Below are 15,966 nucleotides of genomic sequence, written 5' to 3'. Positions count from 1 at the left end.
GTTTAAGAGGCGGTTAAAATCTTAATGAATACTGCTATATGCCAAAAATTTATGATGCTAGTGAGTTTCGAGAAGATTTGTATCTCAGGTTGAGGTTTTGGATGTAGGTTTGCTCGCTGAGTTGGAAGGTTCACTTCCAGATGTTTTGTCACCCTACTAGGTAACATCTTCAGTGGGCCACAGGCAAAGCACTGCTGATAATTCCTGCTTTCTATTTATATGTTTGGGTTTCTTTGGGTTGGTGGTGTCATTTCCTGTGGTGAAGTCACTTTCTGTTCCTTTTCTCAGGGGGTGGTAGATGGGGTCTAACTCGATGTGTTTGTTGATAGAGTTCTGGTTGGAATGCCATGCTTCTAGGAATTCTCATGTGTGTCAGTGTTTGGCTTGTCCTAGGATGGATGTGTTGTCCCTGTCGGAGTGGTGTCCTTCCTCATCCGTATATGAGGATACTAGTGAGAGAGGCTCATGTCTTTTTGTGGCTAGTTGGTGTTCATGTATCTTGGTGGCTAGTTTTCTGCCTGTTTGTCCAATGTAGTGTTTGTTACCGTCCTTGCACAGCATTTCGTTTATAACTGTTTACCTGTCACTACATTCTTGCAATACAATGATTCTTGTCCAGCAGAGACAGCTGGCTCATGTGCGCTATCAGCGTTGAGTCTGACAAACCAGGTAAGTTGAGAAAACTTTGGAATCTTTCATTTTTGTGGGAACTTACAGAGGCTTGACTTCTGAAGTGCTACCTCAGGGAGGCATAACAGCAGAAAATGCAGCAAGTCTGAAGATTAGGAGTATTTTAGAAATCAGGAAAAAAAATTTGATCAAGACGACCGAAATAGAAATAAAATTTCATACAATGTGGAAACTGACCACAATAAGTATGCAACACAAGTAAAGACAGGTATAAGTCTCTCACAGTCAGAAGTTAGGGAAATTATAATGGGGACCCAAGAAATGTCAGAAGAGGGGAAAAGAAGTGTGGAAATGCCACACTTTATTGTAAAAGGTATAATGACAGAAATCTCAGAAAGCATTAACTGGATTGGACAAAGCCAGCATGTGTTTATAAATTGCAATCATGCTTAACAAACCTACCGGAGTTTTCTTTTCAAGGTGTGCTAGTAAAATGGATAAGGGAGAATTGGGTATATTTGGATTTTTGTAAGGTTTTTGAGAAGGTCCCGGGGAGTCCAGAACTAGAGGGCATAGATTTAAGGAGAGAGGGGAAAAATTTAAAAGGGTCCTAAGGGGCAACTTTTTCCCGCAGAGGGTATGGAATGAACTGCCAGAGGAAGTGGTGAGGGCTGGTACAATAATAACACTTAGAAGGCACCTGGGTGGGTAGATGACTAGGAAAGGTTTAGAGGGATATGGACCAAGTGCTGGCAGGTGGAACTAGAAGGTGCTGGTCAGGTGAATTGGCGACGCTAAAATTGCCCATAGTGTTAGGTGCATTAGTCAGAGGGAAATAGGTCTGGGTGGGTTACTCTTCGGAGGGTCCGTGTGGACTTGTTGGGCCAATGGGGCTGTTTCTACACTGTAGGGAATCTAATCTAACGGGGCGGCACGTTGGCTCAGTGGTTAGCACTGCTGCCTCACAGTGCCAGGGACCCGGGTTCAATTCCCGCCTTGGGTGACTGTCTGTGTGGAGTTTGCACATTCTCCCCGTGTCTGCGTGGGTTTCCTCCGGGTGCTCCGGTTTCCTCCCACAGTCGCAAAGATGCCCACAGTCACAAAGATGTGCAGATTAGGGTGAATTGGCCATGGTAAATTGTCCATAGTGTTAGACTGGATTAGTCAGGGGTAAATATAGGGGGGTGAGTTTCTCTTCGGAGGGTCAGTGTGGACTTGTTGGGATGGAGGGCCTGTTTCCACACTGTAGGTAATCTAATTAGGTTAGGATATCTGGTCAGCATGGATGAGTTGGGACAACAGGTCTACTTCCATGCTGTACATCTCTATAAAACATTAGTGGTCAAAATTTAAGCACGTGAGAAGAGGGTTAAGATACTGGCATGGATTGAGAATTAGTTGACAGATAGAAAGTAGAGTATGGTAATAAACAATTTATTTTCCAAATGGCAGCTAGTGATTAGCAGGGAATTGCAGTGATCAGTGCTATTCATGATATATATATAAATGGCCTGAATAGTGAGGACTGAATGGAACATTTTCAAGTTTTCTGATGACTCAGAGCTGGGTGGAATGAAGATTTGTACAGACGATGTAAAAGAGGCTTCAAGGTATTGAGACAAATTGAATGAGTAGGCAAACACATGATAGATATAGCACAACACAGGTAAATGTGAATTTATGCACTTTGTGCAAAAATCAGAAGAATATCATTTAAATGTTGATATTTTGGGAATTATGAATGTACAAAGGAGTCTGGGTGTCCATGTACACAAGTAGGATCAGCATGAATTAGAAAAACAAATGGTATTTTAGTCTCCATTGCAAGGAGGACTTGAATTCAGAAGGAGGGCTGTCTTACTGAAGTTATACAGGGTCTTGGTGAGGCCACTTTTGGTGTACTGTGTGTAGTTGGTCTCCTGATCTTACAAAGGGTTTACTTCCCATAGAGAAAGAGCAGCAGACATTCACTAAGGGCTGACACCAGGAACGGTAGAAACACAAACAGAAGTTGCTGGAAAAGCTCAGCAGGTCTGCCAGCATCCGTGAAGAGAAATCAGAGTTAACGTTTCGGAGACGGCGACCCTTCCTCAGAACTGATGGTGGCTATGAAAATGTCGGTTTATATGCAGATGATAGGGCTTTTACAGAATTGGTGTCAAGTATCAGAGGAATCATGGATGTAGATGAGCAGGGACTGGATCAGGAGTCAAGGTCGAAGGGGTGGGTTGTGTGTGGGGCAGGAGCAGGCTGAGATCATGGGTCTGCCCAGGCAGTACTGTTTGTGGATTTTTGGAAGGAGGTAGAAACACAGGGGGATGATCGGCTGGGAAGCAGTTGCAGGGTGAGGTGGGGGAAGATCACCTGATGAAATGAGGTTGGTGACGGTCATTGACTTTAACTATCTCTTGGTTGTGACTTGGACGTTTCCTCATTTTTGCGTTCCTTCTCTTTTCTGTCTGTACCTGAAGTACCTTCAGGGATTTCTCCCATTAAAAGCACTTTATAAATGGGAAAGTGGCAGTGTAGTGTCTTGCAATGCAGAGGCTAAGTTTCCGGGTATGCAGGTTCAAATCGCAACGCAAATCCCTGAAATTCATTTGGAATATTTGGACACTAGACTTGCTAATGGAGGCCATGAAACGCATCATCAGTTGTTTAAAAAATTCCTCTTAAGAGCAGGAAAAAAAACCCAGAGAGGAATTCTGCTGAACGTTTAAATCCATCAAGATTTCGATAAAAGAGAAACTGACAAAACCAAGAGGGAGACAGACAAATCGACTGGCAACAGAGTCGGAGATGACAGACAGAAACGAATGAAATGTGTGGTTAGGATTCAGAATGGAATACACTGGTGTTGTCCAGTGACAATCTTCATGAGGGAACTGAATAAATACTTGAAAAGAGAGAGAGTAAATACAGAATTCAGCATCAGCAGAAACAAACTGAACCAGTTTCCTGGCACAGGGTTGAAAACAAGAACAGAACCAATTTAAAAAACACACCCTTCTGCGGTCTCTCTTCTCCAACCCCCTCCCCAAGAAGGATTAGCGCCCTATCAGGCAATATATTCTGAATTCCAAAAACACACTTCATTAAAATAAATTGTTCCCCTATGTTGTCTCTAGTTCTTTTGCCAATTGTCTTTAAATCAGTGCCCTCTCGCTATGAAGCTCCCTTAGTACTGTGAATTAAAAGTATAGGGAGGGCTCTCTATTTCCCACTGCTAACCCCTTTCTCCTCCCTCCCTCCCCCTACGCAATTTAGAGAGGGAAACCATCAGGTTTACACACATCCAGAGCTGAATCCACCCTCACCCAAATTAATGGGAGAGCAGACATTCAGAACTCTTGCTGCTTTGTGATGTATTGTTTCAGCTCGAGTGAAAAGCTATCATTAAATTTTAAAAGAGAACACACTCATTAACCTACATTTCTGTGGGGCCTGATTTTGTTTTTAAAACACCAAAGAAGACTAATTAAGATTCCACAGCCAGGCACTTCGGGTACAATAAGGTTTCCAGCAACTTTTACTAACTGCTTGAAAATTCAGGTTCAAACATTAAGAAAAAAGCTGGATAAAAGGAGATAAAATGACACTCGCGCTTTCGCACACGTAGGCACACACAGACAGACAGAGACAGAGACACGCAGACAGAGGCACGCACAGACAGAGACAGGTAGATAGAGACACAGAGACAGAGACACGCAGACAGAGGGACACACAGATAGACAGAGACACGCACAGACAGAGGCACACGCAGACAGAGACACATACAGATAGACAGAGACAGAGACACTCAGAGACAGGCACACGCAGATAGAGGCACACAGACAGACAGAAACACGCAGACAGAGACAGAGACACGCAGACAGAGGCACACACAGACAGAGACAGGCAGATAGAGACACACAGATAGAGAGAGACAGAGACACGCACAGACAGAGGCAAACACACACAGACAGCAACACACACAGATAGACAGAGACAGAGACACGCAGAGACAGGCACACGTAGATAGAGGCACACAGACAGACAGAAACACGCAGACAGAGACAGAGACATGCACAGACAGAGGCACACACATACAGACAGAGATAGAGACACGCACAGACAGAGGCACACACAGACAGACAGAGATAGGGACACACAGACAGAGGGACACACAGACAGACAGAGATAGGGACACACAGACCGAGGCACACACAGACAGATAGACAGAGATAGGGACACACAGACAGAGGCACACACACACAGACAGGCACACGCAGACAGAGACACGCACAGACAGAGATAGAGACACACACAGACAGGTACACACAGACAAGGCACACAGACAGACAGAGACAGAAACACGCACAGACAGAGGCACACACATACAGACAGAGATAGAGACACGCACAGACAGAGGCACACACAGACAGACAGAGATAGAGACACGCACAGACAGAGACACAGACAGACAGAGATAGAGACACACACAGACAGAGACACACACAGACAGACAGAGATAGGGACACACAGACAGGCACACGCAGACAGAGACACACACAGACAGAGATAGAGACACGCACAGATAGAGACACACACAGACAGAGACACACACAGACAGACAGAGATAGAGACACGCACAGACAGAGGCACACACAGACAGAGACAAAGACACGCAGACAGAGACACACACAGACAGAGGCAGACGCAGAGACACACACTCCTTTACCAAATAACCGCTGCACGTGTGAATCAGAAAGTTAGAGTTGATGTGTGTTCCTAAACAAGTCACACAAATTCTGGACAAAGTTTAACTTGAAAGGTTGCATCAAAATGGCTGGAGCAAATGACTGCAGTTGCTGGAATCTGTACTGAAAACAAACTCTGGAGATCACAGCAGGTCAGAAAGCATCCATGGGGAGACAGCGAACTAACTTTAGGTCCAGATGAGAGTCATTTGGACTCAAAACATTAGCTTGCTCTCTCTCCATGGATTTCATCTGTATGGCTGGCTCTGCAGAGTTTGCTGGAATTAAAAGCCTAACATTGTGCTCCATGTGACAATGAGGGGTGATTAAGTGATTAGCTGGACTTAACCAGTGGCGAAAAGGAATCCAGATAAGACAACATTAAGAGCCATAAATACTACCCTTTTCAAAAGAAAGAGGAAGGGATGAGCAAATTGTTCTCTGAATTGGTATGCTGGTCAATTGCTAACCTTTGGAATGCAAATGAGATGAACCTTCCCTCACCCAGCCCCTCCTGTTACAGTAAAGTCGGGGAGACAGACAGGCACTGTGGGTAAAGAGTTCTCTACTAAAATGGGCCTCTACTAAAATATCATATCACAATGTGTGTAACTTAATCAACAACAACTTATTGATGTAGCATCTTTACTACAGCAAAAACACGCCAAGACACTTCACATGAACTCAAGGTTAAAGGAAATACATTGGGCCATTAGGATAGGTGATCAAAAGCTCGTTCAAAGAGTTCATTTTGTGAATGAGAGTGAAAGTGTGTGATCAGTTGGGCTTAGGCAGATGAAGAAACAGATCAATGTTGGAAAACCCCCTCCAAGCCACAAACCAGCATTGGAACTGTATTACTCTTCCTTGGGCCAATATCGGGAACTTCCTTCCAATCGGTATTATAGTTGCCTCTGTGATTGCACCGGTTCAAGAAGGCAGCTCACCACCATCTTCTCAAGGGGTAACTAGGGATGGGTAATAAAAGCTGTGTGGTTCGCAAGCTCCACTCAACCCCACCTCCTGGCTGACAGCCATTTCAACTGTCCCTTCCGCACCCCCAAAGACATGCCCACCCTGGGCCTTCTCCACCATCAATATAAGACCATACGCAAGCTGGAGGGAAAACACCTCATCTTCCACCTTGGGAGCTTACGATCATCAACATAGGATTCACCAGCTTCCAATTCTTCCCTCCCCTCACCACACCTCATCCTGGGTTCAGCCCTCCCTCTCTGCCCCACCCCTGTGACCTGACCTAACCTGTCCATCTTCCTTCCCATCTATCCACTCCACTCTTCCCAATGACCATTCACAATCACCTCTTACCTCTGCCCACCAGTCGCCATTCTGCCTATCTTTTCCCCCAGCCTCACCCCCTCCCTCTACTTATTTCTCAGCTCCCATTCCCCCTTCCCAGTCCTAATGAAGGGTTCTGCCAGACTTTCCTGTTCCTCAGATGCTGCTTGACCTGCTGGGCTTTTTCCACCCCTACATCTTGTCAACTTCGATTTTCCAGCATCTGAAGTCCTCACTATCTCCAATAAATGCTGTATTCCCAGCATATTCAGGTTTGTGCCCCGTGGCACATCTCTATGACCGAGCTGTGGTCTCATTCAGGTATAACTTCAGTATTGAAGACTTGGCACCTGGGGATGAAGCCATCAAAAGGTAGAAGCCACAGCTGTATTGACAAAATTGAAAAGCTGGATTTTTTTTTGAGGTGAACTTGAAAGAAAGTGGAATGGCCAAGAGGCAAGAATTAAATTTGCAGACTTGGAATAAGGAGGAGATGGTGAGACCACACATGGATTTGAAAACAGGGAACAACATGGTTTTGTTTTGAGAATGTAAGCCTCTGCTGGAGAACAGTCAAATTTGGTGAATGAGCAGAGGGTGATGGGAGGTGGTAGGGGTTAGGATGTGAGATGTTGAGTTTGGAGTGAGCACAGGTTTATGGAGGGAAACGCAGAGACTGGGTCTGTTGGTGGTCTCCGGTTGATCGTTGAGGTGAGTAACACGGAAGACACTCAGTAAGGTTAGTCCATAATGAGTGTGAGGATGTAGGGATGGAGCCGTTGGTGTGACCATCCTCTAGGAGAAAGCATTGGGTCCATTGGAAAATGTTGGGAGAGGGACAGAGGGCAGTGGTGAAAATGTTCAAGGTTCCTTCCCAACTTGGGCTGGGAGTGGGAGGAAGGCTGAGTGACAGAGATAGGCCAGGAGACTAGTGATAGGAATCCAGGGGAGCGCAGAAGGTAAATATCGAAGAGAGAAAAAGCTTGGGTTGGTCTGTCTGGATGGAAGTACCTCAGGAAAGGAAGAAGGGTTTAGAGGGAAGAAATGGAAGGCCTGGTTACAGATCCTAAAAGGGACACCACACAGTCAGTGACTCTAAGACAGGAAACCACTAAGCATCACCATTTTGGAGAAGGAATTGCCCTCCAAGAGGGTGGTTTTCTCACTCATTTTCTGGAAATATTGATTGGACCTTACACCACGTTCTATATACACCAGGCAGGTATTTTACCCAAATGGTCAATCTTTATTATCGAAGAGTGAATAAAGAAAGGCTGTTCAACTCTAGGAGGTTGTGCAGGATGGGGGGGGGCGGGGGATGGGGGGGGTCTCACCAATCTCCTCATGGTCCTCCAGTGCAGAAGCACTGAACTCAATTCAGCCTCCCTACTGTCAACGTGACTGGGTGGGATGGACTGAGCAGAATCCAGACAGCTCCCTGGGTTATACAGCTCACTAGGCAAAGGTGAGGACCGCAGATGCTGGAGATTAGAGTCGAGAGAATGTGGTGCTGGAAAAGCACAGCAGGTCAGGCAGCATTCGAGGAGCAGGAAAATCGATGTTTCGGGCAAAAGCCCTTCATCAGGAATGCCCCTCAAACCTAATGAAGGGCGTTTGCCTGAAACGTCGATTCTCCTCCTCCTCGGATGCTGCCTGACCTGCTGTGCTTTTCCAGCGCCATACTCTCGACTCTACAGCTCACTATCACACTGGGCAAGGAGAAGCTCTGAAACAGTACTTGCTGTTCAGCTTTCTATAAGATCCTGGCACTTGGAAGAAAGTGACTCTTTTATACATTCCACGAACAAGCTGACGGAAGATTCAAAGTAAGATAACCAGGCTTGTTAAAACCACATCGCTCATAAAATGTGTTCCTCGCTGTTGGATTCCCATTGACCAGACGTTTGTGTTTATGACAGTTTTTTGTTTCTAATATGAACCAGTGTTTAAGTCACTTGCAGTCTGTACCTCATGGCCCTGAAAGACTGGTTTCCATCAGCAAAGCCGACAGAACGGAGCATGGTCATTGTCACCTCGTAATGGGCAGGCGATGTCTGAGTGGTATTATCACTAGACTACTCACCCAGAATTTCAACTAACGTTCTGGGGATATCTGGGTTTGAATCCTACCCCGACAGATGGTGGAATTTTAATTCAGTATAAAATCTGGAATTAAGTGTCTAATAGTGACCACGAATTGTTGGGGAGAAAAACCCATCTGGTTCACTCGTGCCCTTTAGGGAAAGCAACCGCCATCCTTACCCTGGTCTGGCCTACACATGACTCCAGACCCACAGCAATGTGGTTGACTCTCAACTGCCCCCTGGGCAATTAGGAATGGGTAATAAATGCTGGCCTAGCCAGAGATGACCACATCCCTTGAGTGAATATATAAAAAAACTCCTAGTTAAAGTGTAGCTTTAATGTCGGACAAACATCGTGACCTGCTTCAGAAGGACATGGGAAATAATGGACACCAAGGCAAAGGAGAAATGATGGCAGATGGTCTTTGAAAAGGAGGTGGTAGGAATCCTAGAGAGTAGCTGAAGGTTTAAGAGACAACGGTGTTGCAATGTGGGGATGGGATAGGCTGGGGGATGAGTTAAATGGGATTAGATTAGATTACTTACAGTGTGGAAACAGGCCCTTCGGCCCAACATGTCCACACCGATCCGCCGAAGCGCAACCCACCCATACCCCTACATATACCCCTTACCTAACACTACGGGCAATTTAGCATGGCCAATTCACCTGACCCGCTCATCTTTGGACTGTGGGAGGAAACCGGAGCACCCGGAGGAAACCCACGCAGACACGGGGAGAACGTGCAAACTCCACACAGTCAGTCGCCTGAGGCAGGAATTGAACCCAGGCCCCTGGCGCTGTGAGGCAGCAGTGCTAACCACTGTGCCACCGTGCCACCCATAATGTTTAGCCAATGTACAGGTTATTGGGAATAAACAGTAAAGCTGCAAGCACAAATCAGCACCCAGACAGTCTACGGACTCAAACACCCATCCAATATCGAATGGACCAGAACAAGGAGCAGTACGGTGGCTCAGCGGTTAGCACTGCTGCTTCACAGCACTCGGGACCTGGGTTCGATTCCAGCCTTGGATGACTGTCTGTGTGGCCTTTGCATGTTCTCTGTGTGGGTGCCCCAGTTATCTGTGTGCGTTAGGTGGATTAGCCATGCATGATTACCTATAGTGTCCAGAGATGTCCAGGTTAGGTGTACAAAGTTAAAAATCACACAACACCAGGTTATAGTCCAACAGGTTTAATACTATAAACCTGGTGTTGTGCGATTTTTAACTTTGTACACCCCAGTCCGACACCGGCATCTCCAAATCAGGTTAGGTGTGTTAGCCATGGGAGATATGTCTGGGTGGGATGTTCTTCAAAGGGTCAGTGTGGCCTGTTTCCACTCTGTACAGATTTGATATTTTTTTAAAAAGTGGGCCTGATTTTAAAGTGAAATTTTAAAGTTATAGAGGCGATTTCAGGAAATATCTTTTCACCCTAGGGGTGCCTCTCAATCTTTATAAATGCTTGGACAAGCACCTGAAATGTCAGAACATTCAAGGCTATGGGCTAAGTACGGGAAAGTAAGGTCTGGGTAGTCTGTATTTTTGGGCGGTGCAGACTTGATTGGCCAAAGAGCCTTTTCTGTACCGTTTGATTCAAGTGTCTTCCAGACAGAGAACAAAATATGATCCCTCAGAACTTGCACTCCTTTTAAAACCAGAAATACAACTCAGAGAACAGGCAGATTAAAGAGATGCATCATGCCATGACATGACTCACAGCTTCTCTACAAGATTCAACTACCTGGTTCTGGAGTATCAGATTCAACAAATTATTTTAAGTCCATCATTCATTGAGGACTTTGGAATTGCTGTGTAAACATTCAAGTTTAGTCACTGGATCTGGTCTGATGAACAGGTGTATGGAAATGAAATGTTATTTTTAACCATCATTTATTGGGAATCAGATGCACCAGTCTTCATGTGGATGTCAAATGGTGTTTGATATTGCTCCTGTGGAGTGCTTCGGGATGTTTAACAATGTTAAGAAGGTAATATTCAAATTTAACTTGTTATAGTAAACACCCACACGTGCAGAAAAATATTCCAAGGTGCTTTACCGGAAAGTAATGAGTCAGGAGAGATATTTTAGGACATGTCCAAACAAGCTAGCAGAAGCTGCTCATCATAGAATCCCTACAGTGCAGAAACAGGCCACTGAATTCCCACTAATCCTCCAAAGAGCATCCCACCCAGAACCAACTCCTCATCCTCCTGCATTTCCCACGGCTAATCCACCTAATCTGCCCATCTTTGGACTGTAGGAGGCAACCCACACAGACTCGGGGAGAACATGCAAACTCCACACAGTCACCCGAGGTTGGAATCAAACCCGGGTCCCTGGCCCTGTGAGAGGCAGCGGTGCTAACCACTGAGCCACCATGCCATCCCTGCAGTACCTACTTCAGAGATGGAAATAATTGGGCAAACATTCTGTCACAGGCACAACGCAGATCACAATGGGAACAAGGGATTTCCAGCCAGTGCTTAGAGGATTGGACGTTTTCTTCCCTCGATGCAGGTCTGAAGGAGATTGTATGGACCCAGCTCCAATCCCCTACTTGCTGCTTGTCAGTGAGTCGAATATAACAGATCGTCAGAAACAGAGCAGATCTGGCAACATCGATGGGCAGAGAAGGACAGTCTGAAGAAGGGGCACTGGTTTTGAAGCGTTAACCCTGTTTCTCTCTCCACAGATGCTGCCAGTCCACCTGAATTTCTCCAGCATTCTGTGTTTGTTTCAGATTACCAGTATCCGCAGTATTTTGCCTTGACAACAGACAATCAGTTTGGTTCAGTGCTGACAGACTAGAGTCATAGAAATATACAGCATGGAAACAGACCCTTCGGTCCAACCCGTCCATGCTGACCAGATATCCCAACCCAATCTAGTCGCAACTGCCAGCACTCGGCCCATATCCCTCCAAACCCTTCCTATTCATATACCCATCCAAGTACCTCTTAAATGTTGCAATTGTACCAGCCTCCACCACTTCCTCTGGCAGCTCATTCCATACACATACCACCCTCTGTGTGAAAAAGTTGCCGCTTAGGTCCCTTTTATATCTTTCCCCTCTCACCCTAAACCTATGCCCTCTAGTTCTGGACTCCCCGATCCCAGGTAAAAGACTTTGCCTATTTACCCTATCCATGTCCCTCATAATATTGTCAACCTCTATAAGGTCACCCCTCAGTCTAACCTCAGGGGAATGAATGTCCTCGGCCCAACTACTTTTAGTTGTTTCATCAATGACTTTCCCTCCATCATGAGGTCAGAAGTGGGGATGTTCGCCAATGATTGCACAATGTTCAGCACCATTCGTGACTCCTCAGATACTGAAGCAGTCCACATTCAAATGCGATAAGATCTGGCCAGTATCCAGGCTTGGACTGAGAAGTGGCAAATAACATTCATGCCACACACACCCCAGGCGATGAATATACACACGCCAGGCAATGAATATCTTCAATAAGAGACACAATCTAATCACCATCTCTTGGCATTCAATTGTACAGTGACTGAATTCTCCACTATCAACATCCTGGGCACTACCATTGACTGGAAAACAGCTAGAGGCACCATATAATCACAGCAGCTACAACAACAGGTCCAAGGGTAGGAACACTGCAGCAAGTAACTCACCTCCTGATTCCCTAAAGCCTGTCCACCATTGACAAGGCACAAGTCAGAAGTGTGATGGAATACTCCCCACTTCCCTGGATGGGTGCAGCTCCGACAACACTCAATAAGCTTGACACTATCCAGAACAAAGCAGCCCACTTGATTGGCACCACAGCCTCAAATCATCCACTTCCTCTACCACCAACTCTCAGTAGCAGCAGTGTATCTTGGTTTCAAGATGCACTGCAGAAATTCACCAACAATGCTGAGACAGCATCTTCCAGACCCATGATCACTACCAATTAGAAGGACAAGGGCAGCAGATTCATGGGAGCACCTCCCCTCCGCAAGTTCCAAACCGTCCTGATTTGGAAACATATCATCATTCTTTCATTGTCGTTGGGTCAAAATCCTGGAATTCCTTCCCTATGGGCATTGTGGGTCAACCCACAACATGTGGACTGCAGCAGTTCAAGAAGGCAGCTCACCCCCACCTTCTCAAGGGGCAACTGGGGACAGACAATAAATGCTGGTTGAGCCAGCGATACCCATGACCTGATTCCACCGCTCTCCTGAGAAAGAGAATTCCACAATTGTATGATTCCTCTCACAGTCCACTTCACCCCACTTGGCTACTCCCAGTCTTGCCTGATCTCAAATCCTGGCCGGTTCCCTCAGCAACTCTTGACCTTATACAAGACAGGTGAAGGGATATTGCAATGGCTGTTTAGTGAACCCCACAGATCACCTTGGGGAATGGAGGGGGAAGTAAACACTGAACCTTTAATACTCTGATACACCACTGCCTCCACACACCATGGAATCACTTGAGGCTGATGTGGGGAGCAGCACGTGTATATTCACAAATGCAACATTTGCTCACTGAAGTAAAAACAATGACTGCAGATGCTGGAATCCAGATTCTGGATCAGTGGTGCTGGAAGAGCACAGCAGTTCAGGCAGCGTCCAAAGTGCAGTGAAATCGACGTTTCGGGCAAAAGCCCTTCATCAGGAATATTCCTGATGAAGGGCTTTTGCCCGAAAGGTCGATTTGCTCACCTGAAGACGTGCAGGACACAGAATATGAGACAAACATACGCAATGCCAACCATCCTCTCAGGTAAACGTGGCTGAGCGTCCGTGCAAAAGATGCACTTTTTTAAAAAACTAAAGCAGAAACATAGCTGAGATGGCATTGGTCATCAGAAGCAAAGGATCAACTTTACAAGACTCTCGACTTGATTCCAGGACTGGGATTCTTAAGGACACGCCAACACAAGGACCAGTCACACTCTCACCAAAACTCAAGAGGAGAGGAGTGTGAAGAAGAACATACTCCTGAACTAGCAAACAAGGTCAAACTTCAGAGGAAATTCAAGATGCCCATTTTAACCACAAGTTACACAGCATGCAAATAAAGAAGTGATTTACTATTCCAGCTCATGCACAAACAGACCTATAAACATTAATGTCTCGCTATTGGAGCAACAGGGTTTGGCAATGAAAATGCTGCTGCAATGCAATCTGGTACTGAGGTCCGTTCCTTCAAATATCACATCATAAAATGTTAGAATTCAAACTGAATACCAACATGAGCCCAGCGCAATCAGGACAATCATTGAGAGTATTCTCCATCGCAGACCAAGCGCTCTGACATGTCACAGCACCCCCATTCTTCCATATCAAAAAATTTCCATGCAATCCTCTTAGCTCAGCCCTCCCAACTAATCTACAGCCCCAAACTTTTCTGCAGCTTTCACTCGAGTCCACATTTACAGTGGAAACGGAAAAAGACAGAGAGGGAGATAATAATTATTCCTCAGGTGAACAAATATCCGAATGAGCTTAATGGAAGCTTCATCTGGTCACAATGAAAGGGGGAACATATCCTTCCAAGAAACACCAGCAGTTTTCATTATACAGAATCATGCAGAAGACAAGGAAGCCATTCAGCCTACTGTCTCCTCTACTGGCCCCATGAAACCTCTCACCAAAAATAGTTACACAATCCAGTAACACTACCTCTCAGCAGCAGTGATCTAAAAAAAACGTGTTTTTTTTCATGCGGATTGCAAATGGAACATTGAAAACAGAAGTGTTGGTGACAATCCAAATTGAGGGCCCATGGTTGACTATAGCTTCAGAGTGAGGTGTGCAATATTACAGGAGCCTGTCTCTCTCAGTGCAATATTACAGGAGCCTGTCTCTGTGTGTGTGCCATGTTACAGGATCCTGTCCCTCTGTGTGCAATATTACAGAAGCCTGTCTCTCTGTGTACAATATTACAGGATCCTGTCTCTCTCAGTGCAATATGACAGGAGCCAGTCTCTAGTGTAAAATATTGCAGGAGCTGGTCTCTCAGTGTACAATATTACAGAGCCTGTCTCTCAGTGTACAATATTACAGAGCCTGTCCCTCAGTGTACAATATTGCAGGAGCCTGTCTCTCAGTGTACAATATTGCAGGAGCCTGTCTCTCTCAGTGCAATATTACACTAGACTGTCTGTGTGCAATGTTACAGGAGCCTGTCTCTGTGTGTACAATGTGACAGGAGCCTGTCTCTGTGTGCAATGTTACAGTTCACTGTCTCTGTGTGCAATGCTATAGGAGTCTGTCTCTCTGTGTGCAATATTCTGTCCATAGATCTGTTACCTTCCTCTCCATGTCCTGGAAAGGCAGCACTAGCCAAGGCATCTGGCCGACGAACTCCAGCCAGGGTTTGTACTCTTCCTCGGAGCTGATGAACACCACCTCCAGCTTGTCGCCGTTCTCCCCCTGCTTGAAGCGGCTGTAGAAGTCGGCGAGAGCCGCCGTGAACTCCTTACACGAGGCGCTCCAGCTGCAGCCGAAGTAGAGCGCGACCAGGCGGCCGTCAGTGCCCAGCGGAGAGCACTCTACCTCGGCCTGATCTCGGTCCATCAGCCGCTCCCCCAGCAGCTCGCAGAGCAGCTCAGACATCTTCCCAACAGCAGCAACTCACCCAACAGCAACAACAACAAAAATAATAATAATAAATCCAAACAAAACCAAAAGCAAAGAAGACAAGGGAGTGGAGAGAGAGAGAGAATGTAAAAATGAAAGGGGCAGAGAGAACAAAATCTTCTTCAGTACAAATAATTCACAAGATTAATTCCTTCGATTTTTTTGCTTCGATTCTATAATCTCCTCCTCTCACTCTCTCCACAGTCTCCACCTATGGGACATGGCAAAGCGAAACTCCAGCACTCCTATTGGTTCCAGTAGTACATTTCTCCTTCAACATGACTTTTGTTCCCCATTATATTAGAATAAAACTTTTTTCTTCCTATTTTAATCCGAAAAACGTACTTTAGGTTTCTTTACAATTGATGCACAGGGTGTGGGTGTCACTGGCCAGACCAGAATTTATTGCCCATTCCTAATTTTTCAGAGAGTAGTTAAGAGTCAACCACATCCTTGTGGATTAGTGATGCTGGAAAAACACTGAACTGCTGTGCTTTTCCAGCACCACTAATCCAGAATCTGGTTTCCAGCATCTGCAGTCATTGTTTTTACCTAGATCACATCCTTGTGGGTCTGGAGTCACATATAGGCCAAACTGGGTAAGGAT

At 45.8% G+C, this 15,966-nt stretch overlaps 1 protein-coding gene across 1 annotated transcript in view; it reads right to left on the bottom strand.

The window, feature by feature from the left end:
- The window catches only part of nxn (nucleoredoxin), a 225,566-nt gene extending 210,010 nt beyond the window's left edge, over positions 1-15,556 (bottom strand). The window contains exon 1 of the mRNA XM_060848012.1: positions 15,030-15,556. Coding sequence (XP_060703995.1) covers positions 15,030-15,335 — 306 coding nt within the window. The 5' untranslated portion in view covers positions 15,336-15,556. The remainder of the gene's footprint in view (positions 1-15,029) is intronic.
- Between the last annotated feature and the right edge of the window lie 410 nt (positions 15,557-15,966).

The sequence above is a fragment of the Hemiscyllium ocellatum genome, chromosome 31 (genome assembly GCF_020745735.1).
Source record: "Hemiscyllium ocellatum isolate sHemOce1 chromosome 31, sHemOce1.pat.X.cur, whole genome shotgun sequence".
NCBI lineage: Eukaryota > Metazoa > Chordata > Chondrichthyes > Orectolobiformes > Hemiscylliidae > Hemiscyllium > Hemiscyllium ocellatum.
This window is presented reverse-complemented; position numbering and strand designations above follow the sequence as displayed.